At 38.3% G+C, this 15,806-nt stretch overlaps 1 protein-coding gene across 4 annotated transcripts in view; it reads right to left on the bottom strand.

Moving 5' to 3' along the window:
- Positions 1–15,806, bottom strand: part of LOC113075098 (NACHT, LRR and PYD domains-containing protein 12-like) — a 131,382-nt gene that overhangs the window by 7,348 nt on the left and 108,228 nt on the right. For 3 of the 4 annotated variants that reach the window (XM_026247822.1, XM_026247823.1, XM_026247824.1), the window contains 3 exons: positions 10,647–10,820; positions 6,271–6,444; positions 2,847–3,020 (listed from right to left, as the gene is read on the bottom strand). In XM_026247822.1, the coding sequence (XP_026103607.1) occupies positions 2,847–3,020; positions 6,271–6,444; positions 10,647–10,820 (522 nt within the window). The remainder of the gene's footprint in view (positions 1–2,846; positions 3,021–6,270; positions 6,445–10,646; positions 10,821–15,806) is intronic. The other variant, XM_026247825.1, reaches the window with a different exon arrangement.

Below are 15,806 nucleotides of genomic sequence, written 5' to 3'. Positions count from 1 at the left end.
TGTGAAGCTCTTTCTGAAGCTGATGTGAAGCAGAGTCTGTGTCTGTGTTTAAATGTCACAACTGCAGCCGGACACGTGGATGAGGCAGGCTATGAAAACATGACCTAACTAAAGTAAGTCTCTAAATAATATTGATCCTCTTATTCTGACTCGATCATTATTGGCTCCTGTAGATGGACATCAGATTGATCTGATCAGAGGATGAGTTTGAGGGAGGTAAGACTTGTTAAACTGTACATCCTCAGCCAGACAGGTCTCAGACATCAGAGGAAACGTCTCGGGAAAACCTGTCATGCACAAAGCGCTTATGCACATCGCGGGTGCAGAATGATGTGCTCAAAGCAACATGGAGTCACAGTGTGCTGCGCTGCTCAAGTGCGCATTTAAAAGTACATGAATCCCCGCCCCAGGTGCAGCCCCACCTCGACCTGCAGCCTGCAGCCGGGTGCTTCTCCAAAATAGGCAGAAATTATATGCATTGTGAACATCAGACTTATAATCATTTTCTTTCCGTCTCATCTAGTCAACGAAAACGTCTCGTCATGTTTTAGTCACATTAGAGCCAATTTTAGCTAGTCATCGTTGGGGTAATCGTCAGAAAAAAAAGGTACATCAACGAAATCATTTCGTTATCATCATCGTTGACGAGAACAACATTGTTGCAATCCATATTAAGCACCTGCGGCAATATTTCAATCATGAAACAGTGCGACAAAACATTATAAAACACTTAAAGTGTCTCTAATATATTTAAAACAGTAATATTCTCTATATTAATGATGCATAGTTTATATACGCAAGCAGACGAGGCCAGAATATGAACACAATCCTCTTAATGGTTCAATGTTTTCCTTCTAAAAGTTTTCTATGGGAAACCATTTAATGTGACATTTAATGTTGCACATTGTGTTTATATTGTAGCTTCATCTGCTTGTCTGTACAAAATATACATAAGGTGTTTACTGAATTTCAACTTTTAATATACATGTTTTAAGTCAAGTCAAGTCGCCTTTAATTTATATAGTGCTTTAAACTAAATACATTGCGTCAAAGCAACTGAACAAGATTCATTAGGAAAACAGTGTCAATAATGCAAAATGACAGTTAAAGGCAGTTCATCATTGAATTCAGTGATGTCTTCTCTGTTCAGTTAAATAGTGTCTGTGCACTGTTTACTACATTAATGCAAACTGTGTAATAATAACTGGTGGTCAGTGGAGCAGAGCCTTGTTTTGTCCTCCAGGTGTGTGTTTCTATAAGAGTGTGACGTCACATGAAAACTATCAGAGGATCAGAAAGCTCTCGGATTTCATGAAAAATATCTTTATCTGTATTCTGAAGACGAACGAACGTCTTACATTATTTTATACACACACTGGTGGTCGAACATTTGAAATAATACATTTGTAATTATTTTTTTGAGAGAAGGCTGAATTTATTTGATAAAAATATAGTAAAAACAATAATAATGTGAAATATATGTGGATGATAAACGGTGTACGAGGAGATACCCCCTGACCATGTAAAGTGCTATATAAATGTAAGGAATTATTATTATTAAATATTACACATAAAATTCTGGATTTCTAATAAAGATATTTTAAATGTAAGTTATTCCTGTGATCAAAGCTGAATTTTTATCAGTCATTACTCCAGTCTTCAGTCACATGATCTTCAGAAATCATTGTAATAAACTGATCAACTTAAAACAATCCACACTCTGCACTACTTTCTCTTCTAGAGCAGAACATTGGGTCATATAGCATTTAACTTTAGCAAAATTAAACTGTCCATCTGTGTTAAAGAGATGTGTGAAAAATCTTCAAAATGTTTTAAATATTTGAGCTACCTGTATCTGTGCTTATATTTACTGTATACACCAGGAAAGACAGATTATAATGTAAAGAATTATGCCAGCCATTCATTATTATTAATAATAATAATATAAATTAGAATAGAGACAGTATTTTTATTCCTGTACTGTCTTACACTGTAATATCAGTAATTGGTGTTGATTTAACATTTCATGATAATTTTCCTTTAATTGAATTATGTTCTTCTTTACATGTACAGGCTGGGCAAGAAATAATCCATAGTGAGCCTTTATAGATATTTTAATTGTTCAGTAGAGACATTAATTGTTTTATTTATTAATAAGCTGGTGTTTTCGGAGTCATTGTCTGCTGCAGTGATGAAGTTAACGATGTTGACTCGTCATCTCTCTAGTACAGTGACACACCTTTAGAGAGAAATACACCTTTCATACGATCACATCACCAGAGAGTATCTGTTCAGTTTGAAGACATTGTTTAGACATTTCTAGCTCTTTACAGATATACGTGTCATGTCTGTGAGGCAATTTTTTTATTTTAGTGAAGCACTCCAGTTCACACTGACAGAGACGGCAGAAAGCACATCCTGTTTGTTTTCTTGCTTTTACAAAACCACAATGTTTAGTTAATATTGAGAGTGCACTCAAATAAAAGTAGAATGTATTACACTGATGATGAAAGATTTTGTGTTGTTTCCACAGTTATCAGGAAAAATGTCAGAGATCTACTACTGTGTGCTAACAGCTTCTAAACAAACACTCAATAGTGCACTTTTATCCAGATTAACACTAGAGAGAGGGGCTGTGAAAAGCTGCTACAACTTACATGTTTTCATTTACAAATTATCATTTGAGTTTTTTCTAATCATCTACTGTATTCATTTGAAGACCGAAATTCATACAGATGTGGGATGAAATGAGAGTGAGAAATGACAGAATTTTAATGTTTGGGTAAATATATATTGTTATAATACATAATTGTTTCACTGGAGCTTGATACTGAATATGATCTTACCTCAGTGTCTCCAGTTTACAGTGAGGATCCTTCAGTACATCAGAGATCAGCTTCACTCCTGTATCTCCTACTTTATTCAGAGTCAGATCCAGTTCTCTCAGCTGTGAGGAGTTTGATCTCAGAGCTGAACTCAGAGCAAAACAACCTTCATCTGTGACGCCACACTGAATCAACCTGCAGAACAACACACTCTTCACTCTCAGATCAGCAGAAACAATCACACAAACACAGACTATGATATTAAATGATTAATCTGTGTGTTACATCTCAGGAGGTATTATTATTATTTTGTCTCATGTCTAAGGGGATGTAAACACAACACCATTTTCAACTAAAAACAGAAAACTTGTGTGCTTTGGTTGTTTATTTTCATGACAATGTATTTAAATTTTCTTTTTAAAAACAACAATTAATTAATGATCAATTACATATTTTAACAATGACATTTTATTGTCTTATTAACTAGTAAAACTGCTCATTCTGAGAAAGTCTGAAGCAGTGTATTTGGTGGTTAGTTAATATGCACCTAACTGACCAACAATTAAAGGTACAAGCTAATGATGGTATTATAAATGAACAATCATTACAGAACAATTGCAGCGAGCAGCTGCTTAACACATTTAACCTTTTTATTGTTTGAGTCCCTTTTAAAAAGTTATTAAAAGTTGCCAAATAAATTTTAAAAACTACAAAATGTGTTGCTAGGTTCAATGTTTGAAAGAAAAGCTTCCAAGTTTAGTCTAAAAAGATGCTAAGTTGTCAACATGAACACAAATTAAGAGTATCTTAATTAGATATATGTGAGCTCATATGATGAAATATAAAGGGCATATCATTACTAAATTTGTGAAGCTCTTTCTGAAGCTGATGTGAAGCAGAGTCTGCATCTGTGTTTAAATGTCACAACTGCAGCCAGACACGTGGATGAGGCAGGCTATGAAAACATGACCGAACTAAAGTAAGTCTCTAAATAATATTGATCCTCTTATTCATTATTGGCTCCTGTAGATGGACATCAGATTGATCTGATCAGAGGATGAGTTTGAGGGAGGTAAGACTTGTTAAACTGTACATCCTCAGCCAGACAGGTCTCAGACATCAGAGGAAACGTCTCGGGAAAACCTGTCATGCACAAAGCGCGTATGCACATCGCGGGTGCAGAATGATGTGCTCAAAGCAACATGGAGTCACAGTGTGCTGCGCTGCTCAAGTGCGCATTTAAAAGTACGTGCATCCCCGCCCCAGGTGTAGCCCCGCCTCGACCTGCAGCCGGGTGCTTCTCCAAAATAGGAAGAAATGATATGCATTGTGAACATCAGACTTATAATCATTTTCATTCCGTCTCATCTCGTCAACGAAAACGTCTCGTCATGTTTTAGTCACATTAGAGCCAATTTTAGCTAGTCATCGTCGTGTTATCGTCAGAAAAAAAGGTACATCAACGAAATCATTTCGTTATCATCATCGTTGATGAAAACAACATTGTTGCAATCCATATTAAGCACCTGTGGTAATATTTCAATCATTAAACAGTGCGACAAAACATTATAAAACACTTAAAGTGTCTCTAACATATTTAAAACAGTAATATTCTCTATATTAATGATGCATAGTTTATATACGCAAGCAGACGAGGCCAGAATATGAACACAATCCTCTTAATGGTTCAATGTTTTCCTTCTAAAAGTTTTCTATGGGAAACCATTTAATGTGACATTTAATGTTGCACATTGTGTTTATATTCTAGCTTCATCTGCTTGTCTGTACAAAATATACATAAGGTGTTTACTGAATTTCTACTTTTAATATACATGTTTTAAGTCAAGTCAAGTCGCCTTTAATTTATATAGCGCTTTAAATACATTGCGTCAAAGCAACTGAACAAGATTCATTAGGAAAACAGTGTGTCAATAATGCATAATGACAGTTAAAGGCAGTTCATCATTGAATTCAGTGATGTCTTCTCTGTTCAGTTAAATAGTGTCTGTGCACTGTTTACTACATTAATGCAAACTGTGTAATAATAACTGGTGGTCAGTGGAGCAGAGCCTTGTTTTGTCCTCCAGGTGTGTGTTTCTATAAGAGTGTGACATCACGTGAAAACTATCAGAGGATCAGAAAGCTCTCGGATTTCATGAAAGATATCTTTATCTGTATTCTGAAGACGAACCAAGGTCTTACATTATTTTATACACACACTGGTGGTCGAACATTTGAAATAATACATTTGTAATTATTTTTTTGAGAGAAGGCTGAATTTATTTGCTAAAAATATAGTAAAAACAATAATAATGTGAAATATATGTGGATGATAAACGGTGTACGAGGAGATACCCCCTGACCATGTAAAGTGCTATATAAATGTAAGGAATTATTATTATTAAATATTACACGTAAAATTCTGGATTTCTAATAAAGATATTTTAAATGTAAGTTATTCCTGTGATCAAAGCTGAATTTTTATCAGTCATTACTCCAGTCTTCAGTCACATGATCTTCAGAAATCATTGTAATAAACTGATCAACTTAAAACAGTCCACACTCTGCACTACTTTCTCTTCTAGAGCAGAACATTGGGTCATATAGCATTTAACTTTAGCAAAATTAAACTGTCCATCTGTGTTAAAGAGACGTGTGAAAATTCTTCAAAATGTTTTAAATATTTGGGCTACCTGTATCTGTGCTTATATTTACTGTATACACCAGGAAAGGCAGATTATAATGTAAAGAATTATGCCAATTATGCAATTATGATTGTCTGCTGCAGTGATGAAGTTAACGATGTTGACTCGTCATCTCTGCAGTACAGTGACGCACCTTTAGAGAGAAATACACCTTTCATATGATAACCTCACCAGAGAGTATCTGTTCAGTTTGAAGACATTGTTTAGACATTTCTAGCTCTTTACAGATATACGTGTCATGTCTGTGAGGCAATTTTTTTATTTTAGTGAAGCGCTCCAGTTCACACTGACAGAGACGGCAAAAAGCACATCCTGTTTGTTTTCTTGCTTTTACAAAACCACAATGTTCAGTTAATATTGAGAGTGCACACAAATAAAAGTAGAATGTATTACACTGATGATGAAAGATTTTGTGTTGTTTCCACAGTTATCAGGAGAAATGTCAGAGATCTACTTCTGTGTGCTAACAGTTTCTGCACAAACACTCAATAGTGCACTTTTATCCAGATTAACACTAGAGCGAGGGGCTATGAAAAGCTGCTACAACTTACATGTTTTCATTTACAAATTATCATTTGAGTTTTTTCTAATCATCTACTGTATTCATTTGAAGACCGAAATTCATACTGATGTGGGATGACATGAGAGTGAGAAATGACAGAATTTTAATGTTTGGGTAAATATATATTGTTATAATACATAATTGTTTCACTGGAGCTTGATACTGAATATGATCTTACCTCAGTGTCTCCAGTTTACAGTGAGGATCCTTCAGTGCATCAGAGATCAGCTTCACTCCTGTATCTCCTACTTCATTCCCAGTCAGATCCAGTTCTCTCAGCTGTGAGGAGTTTGATCTCAGAGCTGAACTCAGAGCAGCACAACCTTCATCTGTGACGCCACACTCACTCAACCTGCAGAACAACACACTCTTTACTCTCAGATCAGCAGAAACAATCACACAAACACAGACTATGATATTAAATGATGAATCTGTGTGTTACATCTCAGGAGGTATTATTATTATTTTGTCTCATGTCTAAGGGGATGTAAACACAACACCATTTTCAACTAAAAACAGAAAACTTGTGTGCTTTGGTTGTTTATTTTCATGAAATGTATTTAAATTTTCTTTTTAAAAACAACAATTAATTAATGATCAATTACATATTTTAACAATGACATTTTATTGTCTTATTAACTAATAAAACTGCTCATTCTGAGAAAGTCTGAAGCAGTGTATTTGGTGGTTAGTTAATATGCACCTAACTGATCAACAATTAAAGGTACAAGCTAATGATGGTATTATAAATGAACAATCATTACAGAACAATTGCAGCGAGCAGCTGCTTAACACATTTAACCTTTTTATTGTTTGAGTCCCTTTTAAAAAGTTATTAAAAGTTGCCAAATAAATTTTAAAAACTACAAAATGTGTTGCTAGGTTCAATGTTTGAAAGAAAAGCTTCCAAGTGTAGTCTAAAAAGATGCTAAGTTGTCAACATGAACACAAATTAAGAGTATCTTAATTAGATATCTGTGAGCTCATATGATGAAATATAAAGGGCATATCATTACTAAATTTGTGAAGCTCTTTCTGAAGCTGATGTGAAGCAGAGTCTGCGTCTGTGTTTCAATGTCACAACTGCAGCCGGACACGTGGATGAGGCAGGCTATGAAAACATGACCTAACTAAAGTAAGTCTCTAAATAATATTGATCCTCTTATTCTGACTCGATCATTATTGGCTCCTGTAGATGGACATCAGATTGATCTGATCAGAGGATGAGTTTGAGGGAGGTAAGACTTGTTAAACTGTACATCCTCAGCCAGACAGGTCTCAGACATCAGAGGAAACGTCTCGGGAAAACCTGTCATGCACAAAGCGCGTATGCACATCGCGGGTGCAGAATGATGTGCTCAAAGCAACATGGAGTCACAGTGTGCTGCGCTGCTCAAGTGCGCATTTAAAAGTACGTGCATCCCCGCCCCAGGTGCAGCCCCGCCTCGACCTGCAGCCGGGTGCTTCTCCAAAATAGGCAGAAATTATATGCATTGTGAACATCAGACTTATAATCATTTTCGTTCCGTCTCATCTCGTCAACGAAAACGTCTCATCATGTTTTAGTCACATTAGAGCCAATTTTAGTTAGTCATCGTCGTGTTATCGTCAGAAAAAAAAAGGTACATCAACGAAATCATTTCGTTATCATCATCGTTGACGAAAATAACATTGTTGCAATCCATATTAAGCACCTGCGGCAATATTTCAATCATTAAACAGTGCGGCAAAACATTATAAAACACTTAAAGTGTCTCTAATATATTTAAAACAGTAATATTCTCTATATTAATGATGCATAGTTTATATACACAAGCAGACGAGGCCAGAATATGAACACAATCCTCTTAATGGTTCAATGTTTTCCTTCTAAAAGTTTTCTATGGGAAACCATTTAATGTGACATTTAATGTTGCACATTGTGTTTATATTCTAGCTTCATCTGCTTGTCTGTACAAAATATACATAAGGTGTTGTGGCGAGTGGGGCGGGGCCGAGAGGCGTGGGAACGAGGAGTGAGGCCAGGTGTAGTGATTGGAGATGAGCTACACCTGCGCCCCACCGCCAGTATCGAGTCCCACGCCTCTCGGCCCCGCCCCACTCGCCACAGGTGTTTACTGAATTTCAACTTTTAATATACATGTTTTAAGTCAAGTCAAGTCGCCTTTAATTTATATAGTGCTTTAAACTAAATACATTGCGTCAAAGCAACTGAACAAGATTCATTAGGAAAACAGTGTGTCAATAATGCAAAATGACAGTTAAAGGCAGTTCATCATTGAATTCAGTGATGTCTTCTCTGTTCAGTTAAATAGTGTCTGTGGACTGTTTACTACATTAATGCAAACTGTGTAATAATAACTGGTGGTCAGTGGAGCAGAGCCTTGTTTTGTCCTCCAGGTGTGTGTTTCCATAAGAGTGTGACGTCACGTGAAAACTATCAGAGGATCAGAAAGCTCTCGGATTTCATGAAAGATATCTTTATCTGTATTCTGAAGACGAACCAAGGTCTTACATTATTTTATATACACACTGGTGGTCGAACATTTGAAATAATACATTTGTAATTCTTTTTTTGAGAGAAGGCTGAATTTATTTGCTAAAAATATAGTAAAAACAATAATAATGTGAAATATATGTGGATGATAAACGGTGTACGAGGAGATACCCCCTGACCATGTAAAGTGCTATATAAATGTAAGGAATTATTATTATTAAATATTACACGTAAAATTCTGGATTTCTAATAAAGATATTTTAAATGTAAGTTATTCCTGTGATCAAAGCTGAATTTTTATCAGTCATTACTCCAGTCTTCAGTCACATGATCTTCAGAAATCATTGTAATAAACTGATCAACTTAAAACAGTCCACACTCTGCACTACTTTCTCTTCTAGAGCAGAACATTGTGTCATAAAACATTTAACTTTAGCAAAATTAAACTGTCCATCTGTGTTAAAGAGATGTGTGAAAAATCTTCAAAATGTTTTAAATATTTGAGCTACCTGTATCTGTGCTTATATTTACTGTATACACCAGGAAAGACAGATTATAATGTAAAGAATTATGCCAGCCATTCATTAATATTAATAATAATAATATCAATTAGAATAGAGACAGTATTTTTATTCCTGTACTGTCTAACACTGTAATATCAGTAATTGGTGTTGATTGCTCTGTGGATAATGAGCAGGTGTGTTTATGGAGAGGTGTGTTGTGAACCGGGTGTTTAGGGCCGATCTGTGCCCGATCTGTTCAGGGACACATTTAGCCCCAGTCCTCCCCTGGTTACAGGTAATCAAGAGAACTACTTAATCACTAAAACCAAAATCACAAACCATCATAAAAAAGCTGTTTCAGACAATCCTCCTCAGAACAAAACATTTGAGGAACATTTCATGATAATTTTCCTTTAATTGAATTATGTTCTTCTTTACATGTACAGGCTGGGCAAGAAGTAATCCATAGTGAGCCTTTATAGATATTTTAATTGTTCAGTAGAGACATTAATTGTTTTATTTATTAATAAGCTGGTGTTTTCGGAGTCATTGTCTGCTGCAGTGATGAAGTTAACGATGTTGACTCGTCATTAGAGGTGCTCCGATCACGATCGGCCGATCGTTATGCGTATCTCCTCAGTAAAGCCGGTTTTCTAATCAGCGGTTAATTCCATCAGGTGCGTGATTTCACATAGAGCAGCTGTTACTACACATAGCCGTTGTTAATAGAGAAGATGCGCAAATCACGTTAATTTTCAGCGTTTATTGGCCCATCTTCTCAGTTAACAACGGCTCTGTGTAGTAACAGCTGCTCTATGTGAAATCACGCACCTGATGGAATTAACCGCTGATTAGAAAACCGGCTTTACTGACGAGATGCGCATTAACGATCGGCCGATCGTGATCGGAGCACCCCTACTCGTCATCTCTGCAGTACAGTGACACACCTTTAGAGAGAAATACACCTTTCATACGATCACATCACCAGAGAGTATCTGTTCAGTTTGAAGACATTGTTTAGACATTTCTAGCTCTTTACAGATATACGTGTCATGTCTGTGAGGCAATTTTTTTATTTTAGTGAAGCGCTCCAGTTCACACTGACAGAGACGGCAGAAAGCACATCCTGTTTGTTTTCTTGCTTTTACAAAACCACAAAGTTTAGTTAATATTGAGAGTGCACACAAATAAAAGTAGAATGTATTATACTGATGATGAAAGATTTTGTGTTGTTTCCACAGTTATCAGGAGAAATGTCAGAGATCTACTTCTGTGTGCTAACAGTTTCTGAACAAACACTCAATAGTGCACTTTTATCCAGATTAACACTAGAGAGAGGGGCTGTGAAAAGCTGCTACAACTTACATGTTTTCATTTACAAATTATAATTTGAGTTTTTTCTAATCTTCTACTGTATTCATTTAAAGACCGAAATTCATACAGATGTGGGATGAAATGAGAGTGAGAAATGACAGAATTTTAATGTTTGGTTAAATATATATTGTTATAATACATAATTGTTTCACTGGAGCTTGATACTGAATATGATCTTACCTCAGTGTCTCCAGTTTACAGTGAGGATCCTTCAGTGCATCAGAGATCAGCTTCACTCCTGTATCTCCTACTTCATTCCCAGTCAGATCCAGTTCTCTCAGCTGTGAGGAGTTTGATCTCAGAGCTGAACTCAGAGCAGCACAACCTTCATCTGTGACGCCACACTTACTCAACCTGCAGAACAACACACTCTTCACTCTCAGATCAGCAGAAACAATCACACAAACACAGACTATGATATTAAATGATGAATCTGTGTGTTACATCTCAGGAGGTATTATTATTATTTTGTCTCATGTCTAAGGGGATGTAAACACAACACCATTTTCAACTAAAAACAGAAAACTTGTGTGCTTTGGTTGTTTATTTTCATGACAATGTATTTAAATTTTCTTTTTAAAAACAACAATTAATTAATGATCAATTACATATTTTAACAATGACATTTTTTTGTCTTATTAACTAGTAAAACTGCTCATTCTGAGAAAGTCTGAAGCAGTGTATTTGGTGGTTAGTTAATATGCACCTAACTGATCAACAATTAAAGATACAAGCTAATGATGGTATTATAAATGAACAATCATTACAGAACAATTGCAGCGAGCAGCTGCTTAACACATTTAACCTTTTTATTGTTTGAGTCCCTTTTCAAAAGTTATTAAAAGTTGCCAAATAAATTTTAAAAACTACAAAATGTGTTGCTAGGTTCAATGTTTGAAAGAAAAGCTTCCAAGTGTAGTCTAAAAAGATGCTAAGTTGTCAACATGAACACAAATTAAGAGTATCTTAATTAGATATCTGTGAGCTCATATGATGAAATATAAAGGGCATATCATTACTAAATTTGTGAAGCTCTTTCTGAAGCTGATGTGAAGCAGAGTCTGCGTCTGTGTTTAAATGTCACAACTGCAGCCGGACACGTGGATGAGGCAGGCTATGAAAACATGACCAAACTAAAGTAAGTCTCTAAATAATATTGATCCTCTTATTCTGACTCGATCATTATTGGCTCCTGTAGATGGACATCAGATTGATCTGATCAGAGGATGAGTTTGAGGGAGGTAAGACTTGTTAAACTGTACATCCTCAGCCAGACAGGTCTCAGACATCAGAGGAAACGTCTCGGGAAAACCTGTCATGCACAAAGCGCGTATGCACATCGCGGGTGCAGAATGATGTGCTCAAAGCAACATGGAGTCACAGTGTGCTGCGCTGCTCAAGTGCGCATTTAAAAGTATGTGCTTCCCCGCCCCAGGTGCAGCCCCGCCTCGACCTGCAGCCGGGTGCTTCTCCAAAATAGGAAGAAATGATATGCATTGTGAACATCAGACTTATAATCATTTTCGTTCCGTCTCGTCTCGTCAACGAAAACGTCTCGTCATGTTTTAGTCACATTAGAGCCAATTTTAGCTAGTCATCGTCGTGTTATCATCAGAAAAAAAAAGGTACATCAACGAAATCATTTCGTTATCATCATCGTTGACGAAAACAACATTGTTGCAATCCATATTAAGCACCTGCGGCAATATTTCAATCATTAAACAGTGCGACAAAACATTATAAAACACTTAAAGTGTCTCTAATATATTTAAAACAGTAATATTCTCTATATTAATGATGCATAGTTTATATACGCAAGCAGACGAGGCCAGAATATGAACACAATCCTCTTAATGGTTCAATGTTTTCCTTCTAAAAGTTTTCTATGGGAAACCATTTAATGTGACATTTAATGTTGCACATTGTGTTTATATTCTAGCTTCATCTGCTTGTCTGTACAAAATATACATAAGGTGTTTACTGAATTTCAACTTTTAATATACATGTTTTAAGTCAAGTCAAGTCGCCTTTAATTTATATAGCGCTTTAAATACATTGCGTCAAAGCAACTGAACAAGATTCATTAGGAAAACAGTGTGTCAATAATGCAAAATGACAGTTAAAGGCAGTTCATCATTGAATTCAGTGATGTCTTCTCTGTTCAGTTAAATAGTGTCTGTGCACTGTTTACTACATTAATGCAAACTGTGTAATAATAACTGGTGGTCAGTGGAGCAGAGCCTTGTTTTGTCCTCCAGGTGTGTGTTTCTATAAGAGTGTGACGTCACGTGAAAACTATCAGAGGATCAGAAAGCTCTCGGATTTCATGAAAGATATCTTTATCTGTATTCTGAAGACGAACCAAGGTCTTACATTATTTTATACACACACTGGTGGTCGAACATTTGAAATAATACATTTGTAATTATTTTTTTGAGAGAAGGCTGAATTTATTTGATAAAAATATAGTAAAAACAATAATAATGTGAAATATATGTGGATGATAAACGGTGTACAAGGAGATACCCCCTGACCATGTAAAGTGCTATATAAATGTAAGGAATTATTATTATTAAATATTACACGTAAAATTCTGGATTTCTAATAAAGATATTTTAAATGTAAGTTATTCCTGTGATCAAAGCTGAATTTTTATCAGTCATTACTCCAGTCTTCAGTCACATGATCTTCAGAAATCATTGTAATAAACTGATCAACTTAAAACAGTCCACACTCTGCACTACTTTCTCTTCTAGAGCAGAACATTGGGTCATATTGTCACGGAACCACCAGTAACACCTGCCACACCATCAGAGTCCGATCACCTGACTCCTCCCATCCGCTCATTATCCCCTGATTTTTGAAGTCACCGCACCTGCACCTGATCACCACTACCTCTTCATAAGCCCTCAGCTCCTGTCACTCTCTGTCTTGTCTCGTCAGAGAAACAACGACTCTACTGCCTAAACCTCGCTAGTATCATCTGAATATCCACCGTCTGATCACCCAGCTTGCCTGCCACCATCAGTTCTCCGTTCCCGATCACGTAATTCCTGCCTATATCCTATTAAACCTCTACTTACCTGAATCACCTGTTGTCTCTCTCTTCTGTCCGTGACAGAAGACCAGACCAACAAAATGCAACATGACGCTAAATTGGAAGAGAGCCCTCCACGAGTCTCTCTGCCCGAGTTGGCGCAAGCGGGCGGTCCACCATGTTTTCACTCTCCTTCAATACCTGCCTCTCACAGTCCCATGGCTCGACCTGCAACATACACCGGCGAGGCAGAGGGTTGCAGCGGATTTCTTCTACAGTGTTCGCTCTATTTTGAGATGCAGGTACATGCTTTCCCTACGGATCGTACTAAAATCGCCTATTTGATCTCCCTCCTCTCAGGTTCCGCCCTCCAATGGGCCCAGTCTATCTGGGAAGCGAATGGCCCCCTCACTCGTTCATGGGAAGCTTTCACCACCCATTTCAAGGAAGTCTTTGGCCTCAACACTGCCGCTCTCTCCATTCATGACCAGTTGTACCGCCTTCGTCAAGGAAAGATGACCACGAGTGAGTACGCTTTACGTTTCCGCACTCTAGCCGCCAACTGTGGATGGAATGAAACTGCGCTTATCACCTGCTTCGTCATGGATTGAATCCTGCCATCCGCCATCAAGTGGCCGTTTATGATGATGTCGTCGGCTTAGAGAACCTTATTCTGCGTACCATTCGCATCTCTCAACGTCTCACCGCATGTGATCTGGATCAATCCGCTGTGCAACCTCTGCCTCCCACACCATCTACAGACCTTCCAGCACCAGAACCCATGCAAGTAGACTCCTACCATCTCACTGCAGTAGAACGTCAACGACGTATTCACAATGGTCTCTGCCTCTACTGTGGCTCCGAAGGACATCTCCGCCTGCAGTGCCCAGTACGACCACCACGCCCAGCGGTGAGTACAATCCAGATTCCTCCCATGATATCTCCCTTATCCCGTACCTCAGTCATGGTAGTGACCGTTTTCACTCCGTTTCAGCGTATGCCCTCATTGACACCGGCTCCTCAGGGAACTTCATCTCCCACGAACTCCTCAGGAGGCTCAACCTCCCGAGGAGAAGGATTACGAAGAAGTTAGAGATCCATACCATCTTGGGTAAACCGCTGGGCCGTGGTCAAATCTGTCATCAATCCCCCATAGTCTCACTCCGCATTGGATGTCTTCATCGGGAGGAGATTTCATTTCTGGTGCTGGAGGGGTCCACCGTGGATATCATCCTGGGACGCCCGTGGATGTCCGAACACTCGCCGCGAGTCAACTGGACCACAGGGGAAATTACGCGATGGGGTGAATCCTGCTCCTTATCCTGTCTTCAACCCGTCATCAAGATCCGCAGTCGGAAACCTGCTCCGGATGAATCCCCTTCTTCCTCTCGTCTTCACCTTCACTCCACGTAGATCGAAAGTCCAGAATCCAACCACCTAGCAGAGGTTCCCCTTGAGTACCGGGCGTTCCAGGATGTATTCAGCAAGCAACAAGCTACACAGCTACCACCTCATCGGCCATGGGACTGTGCCATTGACCTGCTGCCTGGAGCCACCTTACCCAAGGGTCGGATCTACCCACTGTCCATCCCAGAGCAGAGGGCCATGGAGGAGTACATCAAGGAAGCCCTACAACAGCGGTTCATTCGACCATCTACTTCCCCTGCTGCATCCAGCTTCTTCTTTGTGGGTAAGAAGGACGGAGGCTTGAGGCCGTGCATTGACTACCGGGCACTCAACGAGCAAACGGTCAAATTCCGCTATCCCCTTCCTCTGGTACCGACTGCTCTGGAACAACTTCACGGAGCCAAAATCTTCACCAAATTGGACCTCAAAAGTGCATATAATCTCATACGCATCCGAAGAGGCGATGAGTGGAAGACAGCGTTCATTACCCCATCTGGCCACTATGAATATCTTGTTATGCCGTATGGGCTGTCCAACTCCCATCTGTTTTCCAAGCCTTCATGAATGAAGTGTTCCGTGAGTTCCTGACCAAATTCGTGATCGTTTATATTGATGACATCTTAATCTTCTCCAAGAACCTATCTGAACACCACCGCCATGTCTGTCAAGTCCTGCAAAAACTCATCAATTGTTCCTTAAATTGGAGAAATGTGAGTTCCACTGTACCACGGTTCACTTCCTCGGCTACATCATCAGCCCACAGGGAATCCAAATGGACCAGAGGAAGGTGGACACCATCAAGAACTGGCCGCAACCTACCACCGTCAAGGACCTCCAGAGATTCCTAGGATTCGCAAACTTCTACCGTCGTTTCATCCATCAATACAGTATCATCA

The sequence above is a fragment of the Carassius auratus genome, unplaced genomic scaffold (genome assembly GCF_003368295.1).
Source record: "Carassius auratus strain Wakin unplaced genomic scaffold, ASM336829v1 scaf_tig00016366, whole genome shotgun sequence".
In the NCBI taxonomy this organism is placed as follows: Eukaryota; Metazoa; Chordata; class Actinopteri; order Cypriniformes; family Cyprinidae; genus Carassius; species Carassius auratus.
The sequence above is the reverse complement of the archived record's forward strand: the minus strand, read 5'-3'. Positions and strand labels throughout refer to the sequence as shown.